The sequence below is a fragment of the Drosophila montana genome, unplaced genomic scaffold, assembly GCF_035044405.1.
Source record: "Drosophila montana isolate Dmon_TW-CO22-7 unplaced genomic scaffold, ASM3504440v1 contig_779_1, whole genome shotgun sequence".
NCBI lineage: Eukaryota > Metazoa > Arthropoda > Insecta > Diptera > Drosophilidae > Drosophila > Drosophila montana.
The window spans coordinates 1057609-1079207 of NW_026999075.1; the positions used below are offsets into that span (position 1 = coordinate 1057609).

General features: G+C 44.5%; 5 protein-coding genes across 7 annotated transcripts; 2 read left to right on the forward strand and 3 right to left on the reverse strand.

Annotated features, from left to right (window-relative positions):
* Positions 1 to 1272: 1272 nt before the first annotated feature.
* On the forward strand, positions 1273 to 10731 carry LOC135439872 (ATP-binding cassette sub-family C member 4-like). 2 transcript variants are annotated; one of them, XM_064698720.1, is made up of 8 exons: positions 1273 to 1426; positions 4201 to 4407; positions 4464 to 4595; positions 4658 to 4821; positions 4897 to 6728; positions 7845 to 8730; positions 8788 to 9484; positions 9542 to 10731. In XM_064698720.1, exons 2-8 carry the CDS (start codon positions 4223 to 4225, stop codon positions 9843 to 9845), a joined length of 4200 nt encoding a protein of 1399 aa, XP_064554790.1. In that variant the 5' UTR covers positions 1273 to 1426; positions 4201 to 4222; the 3' UTR covers positions 9846 to 10731. The 2 variants fall into 2 exon arrangements, with proteins under 2 accessions (XP_064554790.1, XP_064554789.1); XM_064698719.1 differs by having other exon boundaries at positions 1275 to 1510.
* On the reverse strand, positions 10564 to 16706 carry ana1 (anastral spindle 1). The gene is made up of 4 exons (XM_064698718.1): positions 16456 to 16706; positions 14611 to 16394; positions 14224 to 14347; positions 10564 to 14160 (listed from the first exon to the last, which is right to left on the reverse strand). Exons 1-4 carry the CDS (start codon positions 16582 to 16584, stop codon positions 10855 to 10857), a joined length of 5343 nt encoding a protein of 1780 aa, XP_064554788.1. The 5' UTR covers positions 16585 to 16706; the 3' UTR covers positions 10564 to 10854.
* A 69-nt stretch (positions 16707 to 16775) lies between these two features.
* LOC135439875 (iron-sulfur cluster assembly 2 homolog, mitochondrial) lies at positions 16776 to 17526 on the forward strand. The gene is made up of 2 exons (XM_064698725.1): positions 16776 to 16934; positions 16990 to 17526. Exons 1-2 carry the CDS (start codon positions 16891 to 16893, stop codon positions 17387 to 17389), a joined length of 444 nt encoding a protein of 147 aa, XP_064554795.1. The 5' UTR covers positions 16776 to 16890; the 3' UTR covers positions 17390 to 17526.
* Positions 17397 to 19403, reverse strand: LOC135439873 (protein phosphatase 1 regulatory subunit 21). Its single transcript, XM_064698721.1, has 5 exons — positions 19197 to 19403; positions 18764 to 19117; positions 18505 to 18684; positions 17891 to 18445; positions 17397 to 17838 (listed from the first exon to the last, which is right to left on the reverse strand). Exons 1-5 carry the CDS (start codon positions 19272 to 19274, stop codon positions 17749 to 17751), a joined length of 1257 nt encoding a protein of 418 aa, XP_064554791.1. The 5' UTR covers positions 19275 to 19403; the 3' UTR covers positions 17397 to 17748.
* A 241-nt stretch (positions 19404 to 19644) lies between these two features.
* Jhbp12 (Juvenile hormone binding protein 12) lies at positions 19645 to 21525 on the reverse strand. Of its 2 annotated transcripts, none has more exons than XM_064698722.1 (4): positions 20878 to 20989; positions 20455 to 20544; positions 20225 to 20375; positions 19645 to 20161 (listed from the first exon to the last, which is right to left on the reverse strand). In XM_064698722.1, the coding sequence occupies exons 1-4, from the start codon at positions 20981 to 20983 to the stop codon at positions 19729 to 19731; spliced, it is 780 nt and encodes a 259-aa protein (XP_064554792.1). In that variant the 5' UTR covers positions 20984 to 20989; the 3' UTR covers positions 19645 to 19728. The 2 variants fall into 2 exon arrangements, with proteins under 2 accessions (XP_064554792.1, XP_064554793.1); XM_064698723.1 differs by lacking the exon at positions 20878 to 20989 and adding an exon at positions 21356 to 21525 and having other exon boundaries at positions 19648 to 20161.
* Positions 21526 to 21599: the final 74 nt, after the last annotated feature.

The window sequence follows — 21599 nt, forward strand, 5'->3', positions numbered from 1 at the left end:
CTATTAATATGACATCCACTAATATAAAGGGTTTGATATATATAAAATAATATTTGTGCCTTACGGACTTAGAGAACAAACGCATTATTATTATTTTTGTAAATAGGTTATATTATATCTTACTTTTAATCATAATCTCTATAAATAAAACTGTTTTTCCTGACTGACTGATTGGTGATCTACGCACAGCCCAAGCGTAATATTTAGTTAGGGGTTTTTAGAAATATCAACCGCAGGAATGCAAAAATCGTGAAAAACATGTCTCTTTATGAAAATTCATTTGAGGCGTGTTTTACACAATTTGCCGAATCCTAGCTTTCTCAAAGCCCTACATTAATAAATACGGGTTTCAGCGATTTTGAAATTTCCATTCGCAACTGTGGTAAATTGGCGGAAAGCGATTGTGTAAAAGTTTTTTGCTTATGAGACGTGTTTCACGTTTTTTGCAGAATCCAAGCCATCTCCATGGAAAATACAGCTCAAAGTTTGTTTGGAGAAGCCTTAAGTGTTGTTCGATCGACTTTATACGTATTTTCAAAGCCCTACATAAGAACTTATTTAATATGTGTTTCAGCGATTTTGGAAACAACAGTGGTAAATTGGAGGAAAAGGCTGTATGAAAGCTTTTGTTTACCATCGGATGGATTTCAAGCTTATATTCAAATATCTTTGTGAAAATTCATCTTCGGATCAAAGGTTCAGTGAGCAAAGTTTAAGGAGCAAGGTAATTCACAGAGATCCAAAAGAAATTTCATTGCAGACATATTTTACAGTTTTACAAAATGCGCGCCTCTTAAATGGAAAATACGGGTCAAAGGTTGTAAGGGCGAAGTTTTAGGTTTCATCCCATCGGCCTCAAACTTATTTTCAAAGCACTAAGTTGAGCTCAAGATACTTAGTACGGATACAATTGAAATTTAATACGGACGGAAAATGGGTAATAAACTTATATATTTTGGCTAATACATTTCTACGTCATACACTCGCCTGCGATTCACACCCCTATCAGTGTAAATCAATTTTCTGTGGACTGCCTTATGAAAACTTATGCGTTATGTTATATGACAACTTATTTTGTATACCCCACTTTTGCAGTCATGTGTACTCTCAAAATTCTCATAAAAACAATGCGCTCTGCCAAACGATAAGACACTGGCTATGTGAGTTGCTTGTTTGCCAAAACAAACGGCTAGCGCTCTCTCTCTGTCTCTCCCACTGGGGGATTAAAAAACTGGCGGGCATTAGTTGAGTGGTTTGTTTCATTAACTTTCAGTTGCATTCGAGCTGTGCTCCGCGGCGGTGCTCAAATCGGTGGTGCTTCAAATCAGCGGGTTGGTTAGTTCGTTTGTGTTGCCGGTTCCAAACGGGTGGTGTATTTCGCGCACGTGTTACAACATCGAAAGCTTCAAGTGGTTCACAATCAAAAGTAACAACATAATTAATAAATACGTATTCTGATAGATAAAAACAATTAATTGAGTGTTTTGACATTAACTATACATTTACCTGGGTATGCAAAAATATATATGTCTAAAGAACTGTATATACAGTACACAAATGTATTATTTTGTTTTTTTTAAACATATACTCTGTGTGAAGAAATTTGCTTGAGGCTTTACGTCATGAAGTCTGACGAATAATTTTCTGTCGTTGGCTACATGGGGTTTGTTCATATTTTCACATAAGTTTAGCATTTTCCTCCTATGGAGGTGTGTTATTTTTAAGCACGTCGCTGCATTCGGGGAATGGCCAATAACCCTTCGCACCTCAGCGCCGTTTTAGAGGCGTGCCAATGACTCGGAGCACACCGAACAAAACATTTTGTGTACCCTTTCTTCTATGTTCTAGCCCCTTGCCAACCCACAACTTGCCGGTTTGTAGTCATATGTTTAAGTAATGTCGATATCACTTGCCTGATTATAAATACATATGTACATATACATATATACATACACATGTATGTACTTATATACAACGACGTACATATGTATGCAAGCCTAGAATGCAGTATTATGCCAGTTTGTATTTTATACATACAGTAATATGCCAGTTTGTATTATATATGTACATTCATATGTAAGTATATATGTATGTATGTAGTATATGTTATGTATTCATATTTCTATACTTTTAAAAGTCGACACTAAGCACATTTGTAATCTAAGGCGTATTTTCTGTTTTTTCTGTTGCAATAAATTATAATTCAAGTGATTAATTTGAGCGAATTGTAAAACAGAACATTTTGGAACAACTGTTGATATCAAAAGAAAGAGAGAGAGGGAGTGAGAGAGAAGTAGATAAACGTAGAGAGAGAGAGAGAGAGAGGGAGAAAGGAGGAGTGAGAGAGGGGGGAGAAGAAGATAGAGAGAGAGAATATGTGGTGAAATACTCTTATCCGGCATATTTCAGCAGCCGGTTTGGGAATAAATAATTATTTAAGCGCTTTGAGAGACAAATCATTATTGTTGTAGTTTTGTGTAAGCTTGACTTCCGATAATAGCTAAAAACATTGGATCTGGGCCTTACATATGTATGTACGTACGAACATATTGGCACACATCAAATCACACATTGCCTTCCTATTATTTTAATAGCATTAATAGATCTGTTCCTTGTTTAATGATTGGAAGACTAACAGAGGGAGACATTTTAATTTGTAATATGCGATATATTTAAGTTATTTGACAATCAGTGTAATTTTATAATTTAAATGTTTGTAAATATCAACAGAACATCTTATAATTGGCTCAAGTAAAAACAGCTATGAAAATTTACATACCTACATATACATACTTGCAATATGTATGTATGTATATTTACTTTACTCTCAATTTTGGCTTGACATTTTTTTTATTAATTGATTTGTAGGGAAGCAATTATTAATATTAAAGTCATGCACATCAGTGAGTTCCAACAAACACTTGGAACGCTACCCTTGAATTCTATAGAACTCATTCAAACAAGGGGATTGCACTCACTTATGTATGTATAACTGGCAGGCAATTAAAGACCATTCAATTTAATAAACGGGTCAAGAATATAAAGTTATGAAATTCCGTTATTACAACAAACAGAGACTTCGTTAAGTTGTCGCTCTAAAACTTAAATTAGTTAATAGATTCTTGTCCAGGGGTAGCTCTTGTAGAGGGTAACGGCCATCTATAAGCATACATAAGAGCGGTTGGCGGCTTATCACGCACGTTATGATCCCATACGCCTATTTGTATGCCCTGAATCTATGTATATATGCTACGCTAATTAATAAAAATTATGATTATTGTCATGAGAGTTGTGAAATTGTCAACGTCTCCAGATACAATATGATTTACGCTCAAATGTCGCATCTTATCAATTGCAGACATCGGGCAAGCAAATAAACAATTAAGTGAACGACCGATACGAATGCTTCTCTATTTATCAAGTGCGCAGAACATTTACAGCCATAAGATGAAGTATCAGTATAATAATATTAGCCAGTTGGCTGTTATCATGTTTGCAACCAGTTAAGTTTCTAGGCGTGTTTAAGATAAACAATAAAACAGCCTAACAATTGCAAGCATATCCGCAACATGATCGATTTGTGAATTCAAAGCACCAACTGTTTTTACAGTCCATCTTTTTGTAGGGCTTACTTTTCAACGGTGACTAATACACGAGGGTAGATTAATAAATACACAATAAATACATTTATTTATTGTGTTAATTGTAAGCTTCATATGTTTTATGAACTAATGAAACTAATGAAACGTACTTAAAGAATAACTCAATTGAAATGAATTGAGGATAGAAATATGCCTGTGTTTCAATGATACGACAAACAGGACATTTTTAAATTTGTAAAAATATTATAAGATTAACAAATTGTTTATCAAAAAGAATCTACTACCCGAAAGAAGAATATACTATCCTTCAATGTCTCTTATTAAGCACTAATTTTGCGACTATCAGAAAAGAGTAATGAACATATGAGTACACAAAGAGCGGAAGAAAATTGGGTACAAGGTCGTCAGCTATGACTGTAATAATGTGAAGAGATAAGGAATCAGTGCGTAGTCACGCAGTTGCTGTAGTTGACACCTAGACTTAGTGGATGTATGTGACCAACCCGGCGAATGCTGCTCACAGATTATTCGGGCATGCCCATGCGCGCTTATCAGCTAGGAAATTTATTTGACAGTTGTGCATTGTTTCCGATGGCAGGTATCAGCGCTTCCATGACAGAATGGATAGTAGCGCCAAGCCGGAACGGAAAAATCCCCGTCAAGGAGCGAATTTTCTATCGCAATTACTATTTGTTTGGGCTGTGCCTTTGCTGTATCGCGGATCACGACAGGGCCTGAATACAGATGATCTGACAGAATGTCTGAAGGAAGATCACTCGGAGCAGCTAGGCGATCGGCTAGAGGAGTAAGCGAGAACAGTCATCTCATTTAATCATTATTTATATAAACAATTATTGTCAGTGAGTGGTACAAGGAACTGGAGCACGCCCATCGCAAGTCCAAAAAGCCACGCCTGCGCAATGCCTTGTTTCGCTGTTTTCTAGGACCCACCATAGTCAACGGAATAATATGTCTTGTCTACATAGTGATCAAGTAAGAGAAGGTTTGAGTTTCAGCATTAACAAAATGGTTTGACTGAATACATCTGGTTACAGGACCCTAATACCCGCCATACTGGCGCAGTTACTGCTGCAGTTCCAGCATCAATCGTCCGCCTTGTCAGAAATGGTTGAAGCCGAAGCCCAAAACTTTACCAGCGTGCTTAACCGCACAGCACGGGCCATGACAACCCTGGGTGAAACGTCGGGTGAAAGCAGTGGTAAGTAAGGCAATGGTATTAACAAAGTATTTCTCTATTAGGTTTTGCTTACTTTATTGTTTTGCCCGACATTAGTCAATTCACCAAATGCGCTGGATAGCGATGATCCTCTTAAGGAGCATGTAAAGATCTTTTTTCCTGCTGAAGCGTCCAACGCCACCAAGCGGAATGCCTTCGAGGAGGGAATTCAATATATTTGGAATGATGTTTATAGCCTTGGTATCGTCTTGGTTGTTTCGACGCTGCTCGGTTGCTTCCTGGTACATCATGTGGACCTGCGTCAACGCCTGATGGGAGCGCGAATGCGCATAGCCTGCTGCTCTCTTATTTATCGAAAGACCCTGCGGCTGTCCATGAAAACGGCGGGCCAGACTCCAGCCGGCTATCTGATCAATCTACTCTCAAATGATGTCAATCGCCTGGACTACGGTTTTATTTTTATCCATTGGATCTGGATTATGCCCCTCCAAGCGGTGCTCACTTGCTATCTGATATGGCTGCGTATTGGCATCCCGGCCCTGGTGGGCGTTATCGGATTACTGCTAAAAACTGTGCCCCTACAGTCGGCGTTAAGTAAGCTAACATCAGTGCTTCGACTGCGCATAGCTGAGCGCACGGATGCGCGCGTGGGCATCATGAACGAGCTGGTGCAGGGCATACAGGTAATCAAGATGTACGCCTGGGAGAAACCCTTTCAGGCAGTGGTCGCCGAGGCTAGACGCTGCGAGATACAACAAATACGCTACGCTTCGTACCTCCGTGGATTCTATCTCAGCACCATGGTTTTCACGGAGCGTTCCACTTTGTACATCACTTTGGTTGCAGCCGCTCTCATGGGTCAGCAAATTACGGCGGATTTCGTCTTTTCGGCTGCAAGCTATTATAACATCCTGCAATTAGTGGCTGCCATTTGGTATCCGCTGGCAGTTACCTTCGGAGCCGAGGCGCTGGTCTCTTTGCGTCGCATTCAGGCCTTTCTTCAGCTAGAGGGTCGCGATGAGAAGGTGCATGGACTAACGCAGAAAGGGCAGCAAGATAGCGGAGATACGCGAGCCATTGTCCTAAAGGACATCAGTGCCAATTGGGACAAGGAGAAACCGCAGCGCACACTACAGAACTTCAATCTACAGATAGAGAAGGGACAGCTCTGTGCGGTCATTGGACAGGTCGGAGCTGGCAAGAGTTCACTGCTCCAGCTGCTGCTTGGGGAGCTGCCCATAATCGATGGTGGCGTAATTATGCAGGGTGAACTATCCTATGCTTCGCAAGAGCCTTGGCTCTTCACCGGCACCGTACGGAGTAATATACTCTTTGGCGAACAGTACGAGCGAAAGCGATACCAGGATGTAACCAGTTGCTGTGCCCTGAGTACGGATTTCCAGCAGCTCAGCAGCGGGGACAAGACGATCGTGGGAGAGCGTGGAGCTTCCCTGTCTGGTGGTCAACGTGCGCGCATTAGCTTGGCTAGGGCCGTCTATAAACCAGCATCCATTTATCTTCTCGATGATCCGTTAAGCGCAGTAGACGCCCATGTTGGACGACATCTTTTCGACGAGGTCATTGGACCCCGTGGTAGACTGGCTCAGCAAAAGGCAACCCGTGTGCTTGTTACCCATCAAATACATTTTCTCTCAGAAGCAGATTGGATTGTTATTGTGGACCAAGGTCGCATCTTGAGGCAGGGCACATATACGGACCTCATCAATAGTGAGTTGGACTTTGCTAAGCTATTGGAGCGTCCAAAGGAGGCGGAGAAATCGAACGGCAGCTTGCAGGCATCGTCAATTACAACTCTGAGTGGACATGAGGATATAGAGGAAGATGATGATATACCTTACATTGATGGCGTTCGTGATGGTTATCATCCGCTGCGGAAACAAAGTAATTCCGCACATGGCAGCAAGTCGGTGAGTGATAATATATGATACGATTTAAACTTGTATCTGGGAATTAAGGTAGCTTGCAGAATACGCTAAGATGCGGATCTGATCTGAAGCCAATTGATCACATTATGCTTTAATCAATCATTATCTATATATACAGTGGTTGATCATTAAACATAAATTACACGTAAAGCCTTAACTCTAATAATATACTTTTTAATAATTTTCAATTTCTATTTCTGAATTCTTTTTGTATCCTGAACCCATTGAAAAGGGGTATAATGTATTTGTGCAAATGTATGTAACAGGCAGAAAGAAGCATCTCCGACCCTATAAAGTATATATATTCTTGATCAGCATCAATAGCCGAGTCGATCCAGCCATGTCCGTCTGTCTGTCAGTCCGTATGTTCATTTTATAGCTATCCCCAACTCCCCGCTACTACCTCATAGCTATAAATCAAGTAAAAACACCACTTTATGCTGCCCACAAATATAAGCCACAATTTAATGCAATTGACTTTTTAATAATACACGCATATTCTAACTATTGTACTAACAATAATATTTACTGTAGACAATTTCATTAAGATCGGTTAAGAAACACAGAAATGATTAATGAAAACGTGTTTTGACTTTTCTCCTATCAGCGACAACAAGAATTTCTGTATACATGTACACACACACATTCACGCGCGTCTTCTTTGAATTCTATCAACAGCATTGCAATTGTGATTGAATTGTTTTCTGTGCTCTCGTCAACACTCAATTATTGGTGTGGCTGTTGAGTAGAGGCGGTAGTATTTCGGTCTGTTGCGAGTTCGAAGTTCGAACCCTATCGAGACTATTTTTTTTTCGCTGGTGTGGGTAGCTGCTGTTGAGTAGAGGCGGCAGCAAGTAATGCTGTCAGTTGCGACTTAGAAGCCTGCGAAGAAAACTTTTTTTTTTGTTTAATTTATCTTTATTACTACTAAAGCAAACGAGCGCGTAGTGCGAGCTGCATTTGGGGTTGAAATAATAGGGTTCAGAGTATCCCCTAGACGGAAGCTCCCGACTCGAACCTCTTGTTATTAATATAGAAGTTGCAAAAGCACTTTAAAAAAAATGCATTATTGTATTTATTTTAAATTCTTATTTACAGCTTAGCAACAGTGACCAAACGGGCATCGATCAAGATGATGATCAATTAGCCGAGGCGCAAGCCTCTGGAAGCATATCGCCGCGTGTGTGGTACGAGTACTTTCACGCGGGCAGCACCTTTTTGAGCTTTAGTTTCATGGTGTGTATCATGCTGCTCTCCCAGGTGGTGTGCAGCAGCTCTGACTATTTTGCCAATATCTGGACGCAGCAGGAGCATCAGAGATCTCAGGGAGAGCCCACCAATTTCACCACCTACGAATGCATGTACATTTATGGCGCTCTCATCATTGGTGTAGTCATTATGACCACATTTCGCGGATTCTTGTTCTTTAAGACATGCATGCACGCCTCCAAGGTGTTGCACGATCGAATGTTCAGTTGTATATTGCATGCGACCATGCGATTCTTCGATACCAATCCCTCCGGTCGTATACTTAATCGGTTCTCCAAAGATATGGGCGCTATTGATGAGCTTCTGCCGCGCGCCATGATGGACTTTATACAGATTGCTCTGATCATGTTTGGCATACTGATTGTGATTTCTGTGGTGAATCCCGTGTTAATGGCTGCAATGTTGGTTGTGGGTATCATCGATATGCTCATATTGAAGCTTTATCTGCGTCCGTCGCAGGATCTGAAGCGCCTGGAAGGCATTTGCCGCAGCCCGGTGTTTTCGCACCTAAGCTGCTCTTTGACGGGTCTTTCGATCATACGCTCACGTCAGCTACAGGATGTGGTCGCCAAAGAGTTTGATTTGCTTCAAGATGTGCACAGCAGCGTCTGGCAATTGACCATGGCGGCCAACACAGCATTGGGATTATGGTTGGACTGCGTCAGTTGCGCCTTTCTCACGGCTGTGACTTTCAGTTTCATTATCACCAGCGAAAGTGAGTACATAGTCTTTTGGAATTGCAAACATGCTAAACCTTATTCAACGCATTTAGCCACATATAGCGGCAATGTTGGTCTGGCCATCTCGCAGGCCATGATTCTTACGGGCATGGTGCAGTATGGTGTCCGTCAGGTGGCCGAGTCACTGCAACAGATGACCAGTGTGGAGCGTGTGCTGCAGTATACGGAACTAGAACAGGAGACGGCGTCTAGGGGCAAGGAGCCTTCGCAACATTGGCCCACGTTGGGTCAGGTGGAGCTGCGTGACATGAGTTGCCGCTATGATCCCAATGGCTCAGCAGTTCTCAAGCATCTTAGCTTGACCATTGAACCAGGCTGGAAGGTGGGGATTGTTGGTCGGACTGGTGCGGGCAAATCCTCGCTGATTGGCGCACTTTTTCGTCTGGCATACATTGAGGGTGGCATCTACATAGATGATATCGAGACGGGTAGTATTTCCCTGGAGACTTTACGTACCCGCATTTCCATCATACCACAAGATCCAGTGCTCTTCTCGGCTACAATTCGCTATAATTTGGATCCCTTTGAACGCTACAGCGACGCAGAACTGTGGCGCGCTCTTGAAGATGTCGAACTGCGAGCGGCGATTCCTGGTCTAGACTTTATGGTCACCGAGCGGGGCAGCAATTTCAGTGTGGGTCAGAGACAGCTTCTCTGCTTGGCGCGTGCGATCCTACGCAACAACAAGGTTCTAGTGCTGGATGAGGCTACTGCTAACGTGGATCCACAGTTAGTATACAGAAAGGCAACGGTCAAATGGTTTCTCACTTAGCTCATTCTTTATAGAACGGATTCATTGATCCAGCGCACGATACGTGTCAAGTTCCAGCACTGTACAGTTTTGACTGTCGCACACAGACTGCACACAGTCATGGATTCGGATCGTATAATTGTTATGGATGCCGGAAATGCAGTTGAATTTGATGTACCACATTTACTGCTAAAGAAATCGCAGGGAGTACTCAGACAAATGGTCGAGGCCACTGGAGGAGAGGCGGAAGCGCTCAAGAGTGTGGCCAGCAACTCTTTTAAGCGCATGCAGCAGGAGCGTGAGGAGCAGCGAGCACGTGAGGAACAGCAGGAGGATTAGGTGTTGGAGCTGTTCGATATGCATTTAATGCAGGACATGCCGTTTAATTTAAACTATTCTAAATCCAACAAGATTACAGCCTTTTATGTAGGCCCAGTTAATGCATTCATTTAAACTCTATGAAAAACTAAGAAAAAATTAAGAAATATCAAAAATTATCCACTTTTTCGAAATGAACGTGTTAGGAATTACCATTTTGGAATTGGCTTAATCATATTTGTATGAGAATTTAGGACTACTCATGAACCGTACCAAAATGATGTACTTGTATATACTTATTTAACAACGTCCCAGATTTGTAAGCATTGTTGATTTTGTACTTTTTTGTTTTCGTTCATTGTCAGTCACTTATTTCCCGTATCGGTTATTACTTAAAAAAAAATCTAGACGTACTGCCTTATATGTAAGTTTAAAAAAAATGCAATGTACTTGGGAGCAATTTTACACGAAGTTTGAAGATCATATTGATTGCAAGATCAAAGGTTTAAGTGTAAAGTTCCTAGATTTTTGTATATCACAAATACCCAACGATTTTGAAAGAACTCAATATAAATATTGAATTTTTATATACTCATACATTTGTTGGGTTGTTTGCAACAGAAAATAGTAAACCAGGATTGCAAAACGGTGTAATTGTTTGAGATAAATCTCCTGCAAACTTTATATATCTGCTATAATGCATTCTAAGAATTTTCCCTTTACCCACTTTACACGTTAGTTAGCATTTCAAATATATTTAGTGTATAAGAAATCTACACATCAAGGCCGGATATAATCCAATAAACAGAAAAACAATCACACTGTGAACTCTTGTACTTGAAACATTAGCTGGAAAGCTGTATGCGAAATTAATTATTATTAAAATATACATAAATAATTGTCTTAATTGCATGGTCACGATTTTACAATAGCTTGAATGTCTTACAGTTGGGATTATAAATAATAATTGGGGAACAATACAAACATGTACTATATGGTAATTAGCTAAAAAATTTGGAAAATCCTTGCATCATTTTCGCGATGAGCGATTTGTTGTTGGTTTTGGAGTCCGTGAGCTGCGACCAGCTGACGTTTGCTGCTCATAAGGAACCGGCGGTGTTCCATCGGCGTAGTGCACTGCTGAGATGCGACTCTCGACCGAGAACAGCTGCGTGTCTTCGCTTTGTGCCGAGCCGGACTTTTCCGGCTCGGAGAGAAACGAGACAACGGGCGTCGAAGTTTTCTGTCTGTCGTTAGTGCCATTTGTGGCATGGCCCTGTGCTGGAGTGCGCGGCGAACTGGGGGTCAGCGAATCGATGACGGATTGCAGAAAGTTGCTCTTTAGAGAGTCGTCTGTGCTCTCAGAGCTGCTCTCTCCACCGTGGACCCGATGCCTGAGCAGCTCTTTGGTAAGGAACTCACGCAAATTGAGCGAACGCCCCATTTGGCTGACCTCCTGTGGTGTATCTGCAGACCGTCCGGATGAGGCTTGACGCAGACCTCCGCCCGCAGACCGCTGGGTATGCCTGGGCTCCGGTGACATACTGCCGACGCTGCTGTTCGGTGGCTCAGCATGGCGCTGTCTCTGGCGCATGCTGACGGGTCGCTGCACGTTCATGCGTTCCATATCCAGCTGCACTTCGATGGTCAACGGCGACCTGGACAACGGCTCTATACCGCTCTCATTGGGCGCATATGTGCTGGTTTCCGGTGGAATGCTTTCGCGACGCGTGCTGCTGGCCACCTCCAATTCGGGCAGCTCGCCCGATTCTGGCCCACGCCTGAATGAGGCCTTAAGTATGCGCCTTTGTCGCAGCTCTGCCTCCACATTAAAGGAGTCACTGCTGTCCAGGCTGGCGCTGTCAATCAGCTCGCGCTGTTCGGGCGGCTCGCGTGCCAGCCGGTGCTGTATATAGTCGCGTCTGTTGGGAAATTCACGTATACTGACATTTTGCAGCCGTAGTCGCTGCAACAGGTCACTTGGTGCCATCGATTGCGGATCCGTCTCGACATGTACATGTGTCGCCGTTGTGGTAATCTCATGAAGATAGGCACTGATGCTGGGAAATTCGCGATAGTCTAGACCATGGCCGCGGTGCTTGATGGCTTGGATGAGCTCATGAAACTCGCGCTGCAACCGCATGCTTTGATCCGTGTCCAGATGTGCCAGATCGAGCTGCAACTCCTGCGCGTACTGATCGAAGCTGGGAAAGGGCATGGGTGCCGGCGTTGCAGGCACAATATGCGACTGCGCCGGCGTGTCCACCTCCGTAATGGTTGACAGCTCGTGAGCCAGTTCCTCTGCCGCCAGCTGTGGACTGTAGCGACGTATTGTGGCTGGCGGCACTTTACCACGACGCGGCGCGTTGCTCTGTGTGGATGAAGCCAACGATATGGGCTCCACCTCGGGGGGCTCCTGGCCCATTGCCGTAATTGGGCGCGAAATAGAGATTCCGCTATCAAGACTGGCGCCCGTTGGCTTGTGCTTTTGCAGCGGGAGCGCCTCTGAGTGGGATGGCGTGGTGTCCTGGCTGTCACTGCGGTCCGAGATTGTGCGAGAGCGGACCTGCTCCTGCGGCTTTTCCTGCGTGTGTAACGGCGGTAAGTCAAAGTATTCTGTGGAATGGCGTTCTCCCTCGCTGGCTGAGGTCAGCGTGACCTCTACCAGTCGCTGCTTCTCCTCACGCACCTTGGTTATCAGTTCGGTTAGCTCCGCAATGCGCTGTGTGCAGTTTTCCGTAAGCTTGGCATAGCGCTCCATTTGACGGGTTGCAGTCTGCTCGCTGGTAACCTGAGATTGGCTTATCAGACTTGTTCTGGGCGGCTCCACGGTTCGTTGCCTTTGCTTTTCCGTAATGCGTGTAGTGGTCGTTGCTTCAGTAATGGTCATCTGATTGTGCTGTGCCCGTTGTGGCGCTTTATTGGCCAGCGAACGTGCTGTGCTCTTTGCGCTCACTTCTTCCAGAGCTACTGGACCTGGTCGTCTTCCAGTAGTTGCTCGACTACTGGTCGTAGGTCCCTCCGTTTCTCGAACTTGTGCTTGGTCTTTGTGGTGCTGCTGCTGGTTGGCCCAACGTCTGTTCCAGAGTTGATCGAAACTTCGCTCACTATGATCCTTATCCAGCTGCTCCTGTTCCTGTTGCTGTCGCTGATCTTTCTGCTGGTTGCGCAACGTGTCTTCGAGTTCATTGACGAAACTACGATTGTCCCGGATAAAGGCTTGGACACGTTCCACGCGCTGATTGTCAATCAGTGTTTCATTCACCGTGGAGCCAGATGAAATATTTCGTGGATTATTTATGATCGATTCCGAAGGTGTTGGCACTTCCGAACTGCTAGCTCCCAGTTGATCAATGGAGTTGCGCGACATTCCCAGTAATCGCTGTACATAGTGAGCGACCATCGGATGCAGCGGCTCGGCCTGAGGAGGAGCTGTTTCTACAGGCTTAATGTTCTTATAGTTAACAGGTGGCAATTCGCGATACGATGTAGAATTGGAATCGATGGAGTTCTGCCGCTGATTATGCACTGGTACCTGCGATGGTACAGCTGCAGGTGCCCCCTCAGTGGGCGCAGACGAAGATGTAGTTGGCGACGGCGTCGGCGATTGCTTGTTGATTTGGCCAGTTGCTACTTTTGGATTTGGTTTGTCCTGAGCCTTACTCTTGGGCACAAGATGCTTAACTGTACCGTCGCTCTTCACCTTGATTATAATCTCTACCGGCCCATCGTCCCCTTTTTTTCTGCGATCCTGCTGACTATTAACTTTTTGCTGCTGCTTGTACAACTGACGCAATCGTTCCTCCAACAGCTCCTCCTTCTGCTGCAATTCCATCTCACGCTGGCTTATATCCCTTGCTGCGCCTCTGTGTATGTTGGCGCGTTCCTTGCGTATGGAATCGATAACCTGTTGTGCATGGTCACCGTTCATTTCGCCCGCTTGCAGTTCGGCAAGTAGCTGTGCACGTATTTTCTCGATGCGTTGTAGCAAGCTCTTCAATTTAATGGACTTCGCCGTATCGGCCTGCATGCTCTTTAGTTCAGTGCGCAGCTGCTTGCTCTGATCATTCACATAGTCTAGCAGTATGGAGCAGCAGCTGCCGGTACTGGCAACATCGTCTGGCTTGTTTGGCGGCGGGTCGCCCACATTGATAGCCTCCGCCACGCTCGATTTGGTGTGCGTTGCCGCCGTGCGGGGTGAAGTATGGCGGGTAACTGTAACCTCGGGACAAGTTACAATGGCTGGACGCAACAGCATCTCCTCCATTGCCGCGTTCATTTTCTGCTCACGTCGCAACGCCAAATCGGCGAAACGATGGCTGGGCACAAAGTTTGCCTGTTCGAAAGGGTTTAAAAATGAAACATTGTACAGTGTTACCGCCATTTTTTTTTAGCTTACGTCACTGGGCAGCAGCTGGGGCTGCTGCTGCGTCAATGCTTCCAGTTTCTCCGTCAACTCGGCACAATCGCGACGCACCTGCTCGCGTTGCAGCGCCTTTTGACCTCGCTGATCGGTGACTTGGCTACAAAACGATTGAAGAAGATATTATTAATGTTATTTTGATAGTCGTGGTTACAGACTCGTGACTGTTAATAAATAGTACAAGAAACACGGCTATATTCGGCACGCCGAACATTAAATAAATTGAAGACATATGTCTTGGGGTTTTGCAGATACGTGGGGAGTATTTGGTAGCTCGTAAATACTGATGTCTTCTTAAAATACTATCCCCACCTTCACTTTTTCCCTCATTAGCAAGAGGGATAACATCAGTTTCAGCCTTACCGTAAATTATTCAACTCCTGCTCGCGTATCTGCCTCAACTGATTCTCGATGCGTGCATTCTCCATGGCATTCAGTCGTGTGCTGTCCTGTGGATTAATCTGTACGGCCTGCGCGGGTGCCTTATAGTTGCGACGATATTTGTTATTGTGGTCATAGAACTGAACGTGTCCAGTTGTATTCGTGTCACCGCTCTGTGCCTGACGCAACACATATGTCGTGGTAGAGACTGTGGAATGGCTGGCAGTGGTGCTTACTGGAGTTGCAGATGTACTGGTGGTCGAAGAGGTCACGGGCGGTTGCTGTGAAGGCGCGGGCTGTGGTGCATATTGGCAAACGGTTTGCATGGGATATGGCTGCATAGGATAAGGTAGAATGGCATAAGGTGGCAATATCTGCGGTGCATACATAGCATGCGGGTGTATGTAAGGAGGCAGTGGATTCATCTGCGCCTGTTGCATAGGCATCTGCTGCATGTGGGGCAACTGCTGTACAGGCGGCTGTTGCATTGGGTGATGCATGCGGGGCTGTGGTATAGCCGGCTCTGCCATGGGCTTTGCCGTTCTTGGCTGCACGGTGCTGGATGCAGTAGGTACTTCCACTGTAGCTTTCGGTTGCGCTAATGCCGTATTACCTCTGAGGCCAGCATCTATGACCTTAGAACGAGCGGACTCTTTGTTGTTGTTTCTCAATGAGGATCGCTTTTGTAGCTGCGTAGACTGGCGGCGGTTGTCGGCTGGGAGTATTGTTGCTGCACGATTAGATGGAATTGGGTGCTCTGTTACTGTTCTAGTAGGTGACACATTGGAGGAACCCGCTTGGGCTGCGGCTGACATCGTTGTTTTGCTGGGTGAACGAGGCAAGGACCTCGTGGGACTGCGGGGCATATGAATTTCCAGCTCATGCGGCTGTCTTTGTGTGCTTTCCAAAGACATTTCTGTGTCTAGTGTGGTGCGTCGTACCAAGTCTGTGATTTGGGTGAAACGTGGCCGAGAAGGAATAGCATCCGACGCTGCAGCGGCTGAGCGCTTCTGTAGCTCAGAGGCACTTGTGGGAGTGGGACGCACCACGCGACTAAATTTACGATTCGTTTGCATATACAAATCATTTATCTCGATGCCATCGCGTGCGCAGATCTCAAGCGAATCTTCGCTTTCAATGTCGACATCTAAAATAACTGGCGGCGTCTTTTGCAGCCTTCTGCCACTGGCCTCGCTTGCAGTTGGCTGCGCTTCGTGCTCATCAGTGCTGCTGTCAGAGATAGTTTCCACCTCATCGTTGTTGTCGTTTTGGCCATTACTCTGACAACATGAGTTGCGTTTCCGCTTACAAGAACTTTGCCTGTCCGAAACTTTACAGGCTGCTTTATTGCACAATCTATTCTCTTTACCCACATGCCCGTTCTCTTCTGTTTGTACTGGCGTCTGTGTGCCTGCTGTGGCGCGTCCCTCCACATTGAGTTCCCTACCCCCCGTGGAACGCAGCACATTTGCGGGCGTGTGCTTAACAGCACGCTTTGCAGCGAGGCGACGACACTTTTTCATTTTGTCCGCACGCAGCTGCTTTTGTTGCTCTGTATTTTCGGTTTCAGCTTGGGCGGCACGATGGGCGGCGCCCACCTGAAACATTGAGGTACGGTAGTCCTGGTATTTTTTGGCCATAACATGCTCACGCCACGTATCTAACTCCTTCTGTTTTATTTGCTCCAGGTTTTGAACCTGACGCGCTTGCTCTGCAGCCACCTCTTGTCGTATGTGGCGAGCCAAGCTGTTGGATTTCTCACGCACCTAAACAAGTTTAATATCGAAATTTTATAATGTAAGCCTTTAAAACGTAACTGCGTCTTACCTGTTGTAAACGAGTTATGCGACGCTCGCTTTCGAGATCTTTTTTAACACGCTCGGGATCGGCAAGAAATCGGTTGCGTTGCTTGCTATTCGCATCAACTTTACCATTTACTGTCATCTTTAGCGCCATTGTCAGTTAAAACTTTTACTAAACACTGAAAACATTTACTAACACTTAACAAAAACACTATTTGACTACAAAATCAAAAGCCAACGTTCAAAATTCCTCGGCAAGCCAACAAAAGAAGCGCAAGCGCACACACAGTTATGTATTGGAGCGTGTATCGATGTATTATTGCTGTGCTAAATTTATCGATTATGGCATGCATCAAAAATATCGCATGCGTCAAAAGAACAGCTGTCGTCACTTTTGTTTTGATTACGAGAGGTACACTTCCAAATATAATTTACTATTTGGGCTTATCGCATTACCGTAATGGCTTTCATGTTGCGTCAGCTTGCAAGACCTGCGCTGCAAAGGTAATTATAAGCAAAAATGATCTTAGGAGCAGTCCACAATTATTATATTTTACAGAAATTTGTTCTGTTCGGCGACAACATTGCGTCCAGCCATCAAAGATGCCGCCGCAGCCACCACAACAAATACGCAACAGCATCTGCAGTTGAGCGAAAGTTGCTTAAACCGTTTGCGTGAGATATGCAATGATGGTTCTTTTTTGCGCGTTACTGTTGAGGGCGGCGGATGTTCTGGATTTCAATACAAATTTGATTTGGACAACAAGCTGAATGAGGATGACCTACAGTTTGGCGAGGAGAAGGCAAAAGTCGTGATTGATACAGTTTCGCTGGACTACTGCACTGGTGCTACTGTAGACTATCAAAGCGAGCTTATACGAGCCGGGTTTCGCATGGTTGCCAATCCGCTGGCCGAACAGGGCTGCTCCTGTGGCTCGTCGTTCTCAATTAAATTGTAATTAATAATTATGTTATACGTTGCTTGTTAAACTTTAGCGAAATATTTAAACATACAGATATAAATTTATATGTTCAGGTATGTATATACACACTGCACCGATCAGGAATCTATAAAAAGGGTATGCTGCCCCTTAAACAGCTGGTTGGTCAATGGGTTTCCGATTTATCGGTCATGTACAAGTTTTAAGCACTAGTTATCGTTCCCCTTGATAGTCTTACAGCCCGTAAAACACGTTAATCCAATAACCAATAAGCCGGCAACAGGGCAGCTCCTATAACGTAGCCAGTTGCTAAGTTGGACAGTGGCCGGGTCACTTTTAAATAATATACAATATAAAGCAGTGCGACAGGCAGACATTCATTTGCAAGCAGCCAGTTGTTCGCTTAAGCTTATCACTTGCTCCGTTAGGACGCTGATTTGCTCCTCATAGTTGATGCGAGTCGTGGTCTGCAAGAATTTTGATTTAGTGCCAATCACAGGCAGTATGTGTGTTTCTTACCAGTTCCTCCTCGAGCATTTGCAGTGCACCGCCTAGGCTGGACAACTGCTCGTCCTTGGCTTTCAGTTCTTGCGTTGCATTTTCCAGACAGATTTGCAAATGCAATGCCTCCTGTTCAAATGAGCGCAGACGCGATTCGGCCAGAGCCTTCAGTCGCAATAAATCTTCGTACCTTTTGCTAAACACGCTGTATATAAGTTGCTCCTTGGTAGGCGGCTCTGGCGGTTCCTGCAGCGAATCGCGCACACGTCCGCTCTTATTTTCCAGGCAGCATGGCTTCACGGTGATCCCCGCTGCAGCTGTGCTACAGCTACAAATACTGCTGGCATCGACTGTTTTGCTGAGATCCACGTTCGAGTTCGAGTTTATGCTCTGATGAAGTTTCGTCACCTCGTACTGGGCCCGCCAGTGCGCCGCCTCCTTTTCCAGTAGTGCAATGCGTTCTTCGGCAGTGAGCGTTAAGGCCAAGTTGGTGTTAAGCTGGTGCTGCTGCTGCGGATTGTGCAGCGGGGTGCTATCGCTGCCAGTGGCGCTCAAAGCATCTTCACTGCCAAGCTGTAACCACAAGAATAAATCTCTAACTATTTCAAGGAGCTTTTGTCTTTAGACCTTACCATGCTAGCAGCATCTACCAGCTTTGTTTCGAGTTCACAATTTCTGTGCTGAAGCGTTTCCACTTCTTTGCGAAGCCGTTTCTCCAATTCGTTCTGGTCAGCAATTCGTTTCTCCAGCTTCTGTTCCAGTTCTGAAATGCGCTCTGTGTGCAGCAACAAGTCGCGTTGCCTATCATCGAGCTGCGGGTGGCAATTGTTATAAAATTATTGTACGTAAGGGCGTTTGCGTGGGTGTAAACATGTGCTTTGACAAAATTACCAATGATGTTAGCTGTGCGTTTTCCATTATTTTTTTCTGCAGCTCCTCGAATATAAGCGCTTCTTGCGCTGCGTTTAAGTCTGCGGCTTCACTCTGTGGCTCCGGTTTGCTGCCGCCCAAAAGCGCGCGCCTGATAGGCTCCTTTTTCTTATGCGCCTGGTCGTGCACGGCTAGTTCCTGCTGCAGCTGCGAGACCCGCGATTCCAGCTGTTTGTTACGAAAACCAAGCGAGTCCACCTCCTGCTCTGTTCGCCTCAGCGATGTTGCGCTCTGTTGCAGTTGTTCGCGCAGGCTCGCTTCCTTCGCTTGCTCATCTAGCACAGCCTTCTTCAACACTTGCGCTTGGGCGCGCAGCTATGTGCGTGGGTGGATGTGGATTAAATTAGATTAATGCGCTTGCGAATGGGGCGTAAACTGTTGCTGTTTTTGTTACCTTTGAGTATTCACTCGCCAGTTTGTGATACTTGGCCTCCGGCACTGTGCCATCCATGCTAGTCATCTTCTCTGCCATGCAGGCAGGTGCAACGTTGGTTTGTGCACTCTTCAGAAATATTAGCTTAATTGTTTAAACAAATAGGAATATTTTTGCGCATAGAAAGTGCCAAAACTGCAAGATTAGGTGTGGTAAAGCGTCCGATTCATCGTAATTCACCGATAGGACGAATATATCGATTCAAAAAGCGGCGCAAATATATTTTTAATTTAAAAAAATCCATATATCTAAACCCAAAAGTGTTGTAAGAGAATTAAGGCTTCCAATTTAAATTTAAAATTCTTAGGAAAATCGACAAAAACCTTGCCTAAGGGGAATAGTTGTTGCTAACCATACTAAAACAAAATTATCGATAATTTCCGGTTTGAGTATAAAGAGGATTTTTTCACAACATAAAACCGTTTACTAGAATTTATTAATTAATTTATAGAATACTTAAGTTAGAGACATACTTGCCAACCACTTATCCAAACTAACTTAAAAATATATTATCAAAGGGTACTTTCTCAAATATTTTATTCGAGAGCTCTCGGAATACCAGACCAAAGCTCTTGGAGTAGCCAACCTTCAATTCGTTGAAGACCGTCTCCCAGTTTTCATTCAGGAAGCGATTCATTCCCTCAGACAGAGTTTTATCATTAAAGAGGTTTTCAAAATGTAAATAAACGCGCTTAGGATCCATGACAACGCGGTACTCCTTCAGTCGCATATACTTAACACCATCCTTTTCAAAGGGTTCTCCAATCAGACGGTGCTCGATTTTGGTATTGACAAGTGTAATATTGGCTTTGCCATGGCCTGTAATAGGCAGCAGTAAAATGCGACCAGACATTTCATAATCGCCTATCATTTCAATGCGGTCAGTTTTACTATCACAGATAATTAAATGCTTATCCAAATCGGTTCTGAAAGAGGAAGGGAAACGAGATTTGTTATTGGGTCGAAATTGTCGGCAATCTGTTAATTACCTATAGCGTTGGATCTTGCTAGTCGAGATCATATCATGCACCTTCACATTTTTCAAGGCTTGACGAAGATTTATAGGCGCATTGCCGGCGTCTATAACTAGTTTCTTCACGGTCAGCGGCTCTAGTGGCGGAATGCCGAGTTCTTTATTGCCTGTCAATAATTGAATTAGTTTAGCAGTCAAGGAGCATCTATTTAGTAGGTATAGATTTGAATAGGTATCTGTACTAACCACTTTTGAGCAATTGTATGGCCTGATTGACAGCATCCACCAGACACTTGTCAAAGTTTGCATCGCGTTTGCATTTGGGGAAGTTGTCGGCTGAAATCAAAATATAAATTAATGAGTTTGATCATGACATTGAAACTCTTTGCGGAAGTCCCGCGCCTGGAAGTGTGTAATTGTGCCAGCATAAAATCAACGAGACCCCAATGCCTGGTAGTACTTCAGATAGAGTTCATTGGCCACAAAACAAGTTTCCAACAAAGTCTTAAATGAAGCAACAAAACAAAAAATGACCCAGCATATTCATGGATCTCTCAATGTCAAGTCGAAGCGCGCATGCCTATGTATTTATCACAAAGATGTAGCGAGAAAACAAAGCCACTCATGACCTACGACAACAAAGCGATGATAACTAATATTACTACTAACGTGCATAATAAGGCTTAAAATATGTGTCATAGCAAGCGGAAGTGGTCCACTGACTGACTGGCTGACTGACTGGCTGCAAACCCGTTTGCCGATAACGATATGCCATTATGTTGTCAACCTGTTTCGATTGCATAACAATTCCATTGGCGCCTATCGATGCAATTGCAGCGCGCTGCATATCGATGGCCTATGGATTTAACATGCCCAACTTGTTACCCTGGCGGCCCATTAGAGAACATTACAATAAGCGCGACCTTCGGGCCGATAGCCAAAATAAACGAACCACACATAAACAATATTGATCACGTTTTGGCCATAAACAGCGCTGGTGGGCCCATAAGCTGCCAAAGCCAAAGGCAAAGCCAAAACCTAATGCGCAAATAATAAAAGCACCGCCAACGAAATCACAAGCTGCAAGCAATTTGCACTTACTGTTATTGCTTTTGTTATTGTTAATGTTGCTGCTAAAGTTACTTACGCAAATCTTGCACGGCCGTTACACATTTTGCGGTCTCCTGCGCAACCGCAGCGATTAGCAGCAGCAATATAACTGTCGGCTGTTTTGACATGGTGCCGCTCGAAATCGGATGCGATATGCGAAATATATTGCCAATATGGAGTTTCCTCAACTGAAGACTCTAATTTACACACACACAAGCAAACACACACGCACAAGCACACGATGGGCGAATCGGCTGCAGTTGCTGAGGGCTTTGTTGAGA

Bases quoted from the DNA above. Each gene is read 5' to 3' on its own strand.
- LOC135439873 (XM_064698721.1), bottom strand. From the start codon at position 19,274: ATGGCAGAGAAGATGACTAGCATGGATGGCACAGTGCCGGAGGCCAAG. The intron at 19,118-19,196 runs GTAACAAAAACA...CCACGCACATAG, and splicing joins TGGCGAGTGAATACTCAAAG to CTGCGCGCCCAAGCGCAAGT. The intron at 17,839-17,890 runs GTAAGAAACACA...AAATTCTTGCAG, and splicing joins AAATGCTCGAGGAGGAACTG to ACCACGACTCGCATCAACTA.
- ana1 (XM_064698718.1), bottom strand. From the start codon at position 16,584: ATGGCGCTAAAGATGACAGTAAATGGTAAAGTTGATGCGAATAGCAAG. The intron at 16,395-16,455 runs GTAAGACGCAGT...AAACTTGTTTAG, and splicing joins GCATAACTCGTTTACAACAG to GTGCGTGAGAAATCCAACAG. The intron at 14,348-14,610 runs GTAAGGCTGAAA...ATCGTTTTGTAG, and splicing joins CAGGAGTTGAATAATTTACG to CCAAGTCACCGATCAGCGAG.
- Jhbp12 (XM_064698722.1), bottom strand. From the start codon at position 20,983: ATGGCATATCGTTATCGGCAAACGGGTTTGCAGCCAGTCAGTCAGCCA. The intron at 20,545-20,877 runs GTTAGTAGTAAT...TTTTGATTTCAG, and splicing joins TTTTAAGCCTTATTATGCAC to CCGACAACTTCCCCAAATGC. The intron at 20,162-20,224 runs GTAATTAACAGA...TTCCTCTTTCAG, and splicing joins AGCAAGATCCAACGCTATAG to AACCGATTTGGATAAGCATT.
- LOC135439872 (XM_064698720.1), top strand. From the start codon at position 4,223: ATGGATAGTAGCGCCAAGCCGGAACGGAAAAATCCCCGTCAAGGAGCG. The intron at 4,408-4,463 runs GTAAGCGAGAAC...AATTATTGTCAG, and splicing joins CTAGGCGATCGGCTAGAGGA to TGAGTGGTACAAGGAACTGG. The intron at 4,596-4,657 runs GTAAGAGAAGGT...ATCTGGTTACAG, and splicing joins CTTGTCTACATAGTGATCAA to GACCCTAATACCCGCCATAC.
- LOC135439875 (XM_064698725.1), top strand. From the start codon at position 16,891: ATGGCTTTCATGTTGCGTCAGCTTGCAAGACCTGCGCTGCAAAG. The intron at 16,935-16,989 runs GTAATTATAAGC...TATATTTTACAG, and splicing joins GCAAGACCTGCGCTGCAAAG to AAATTTGTTCTGTTCGGCGA.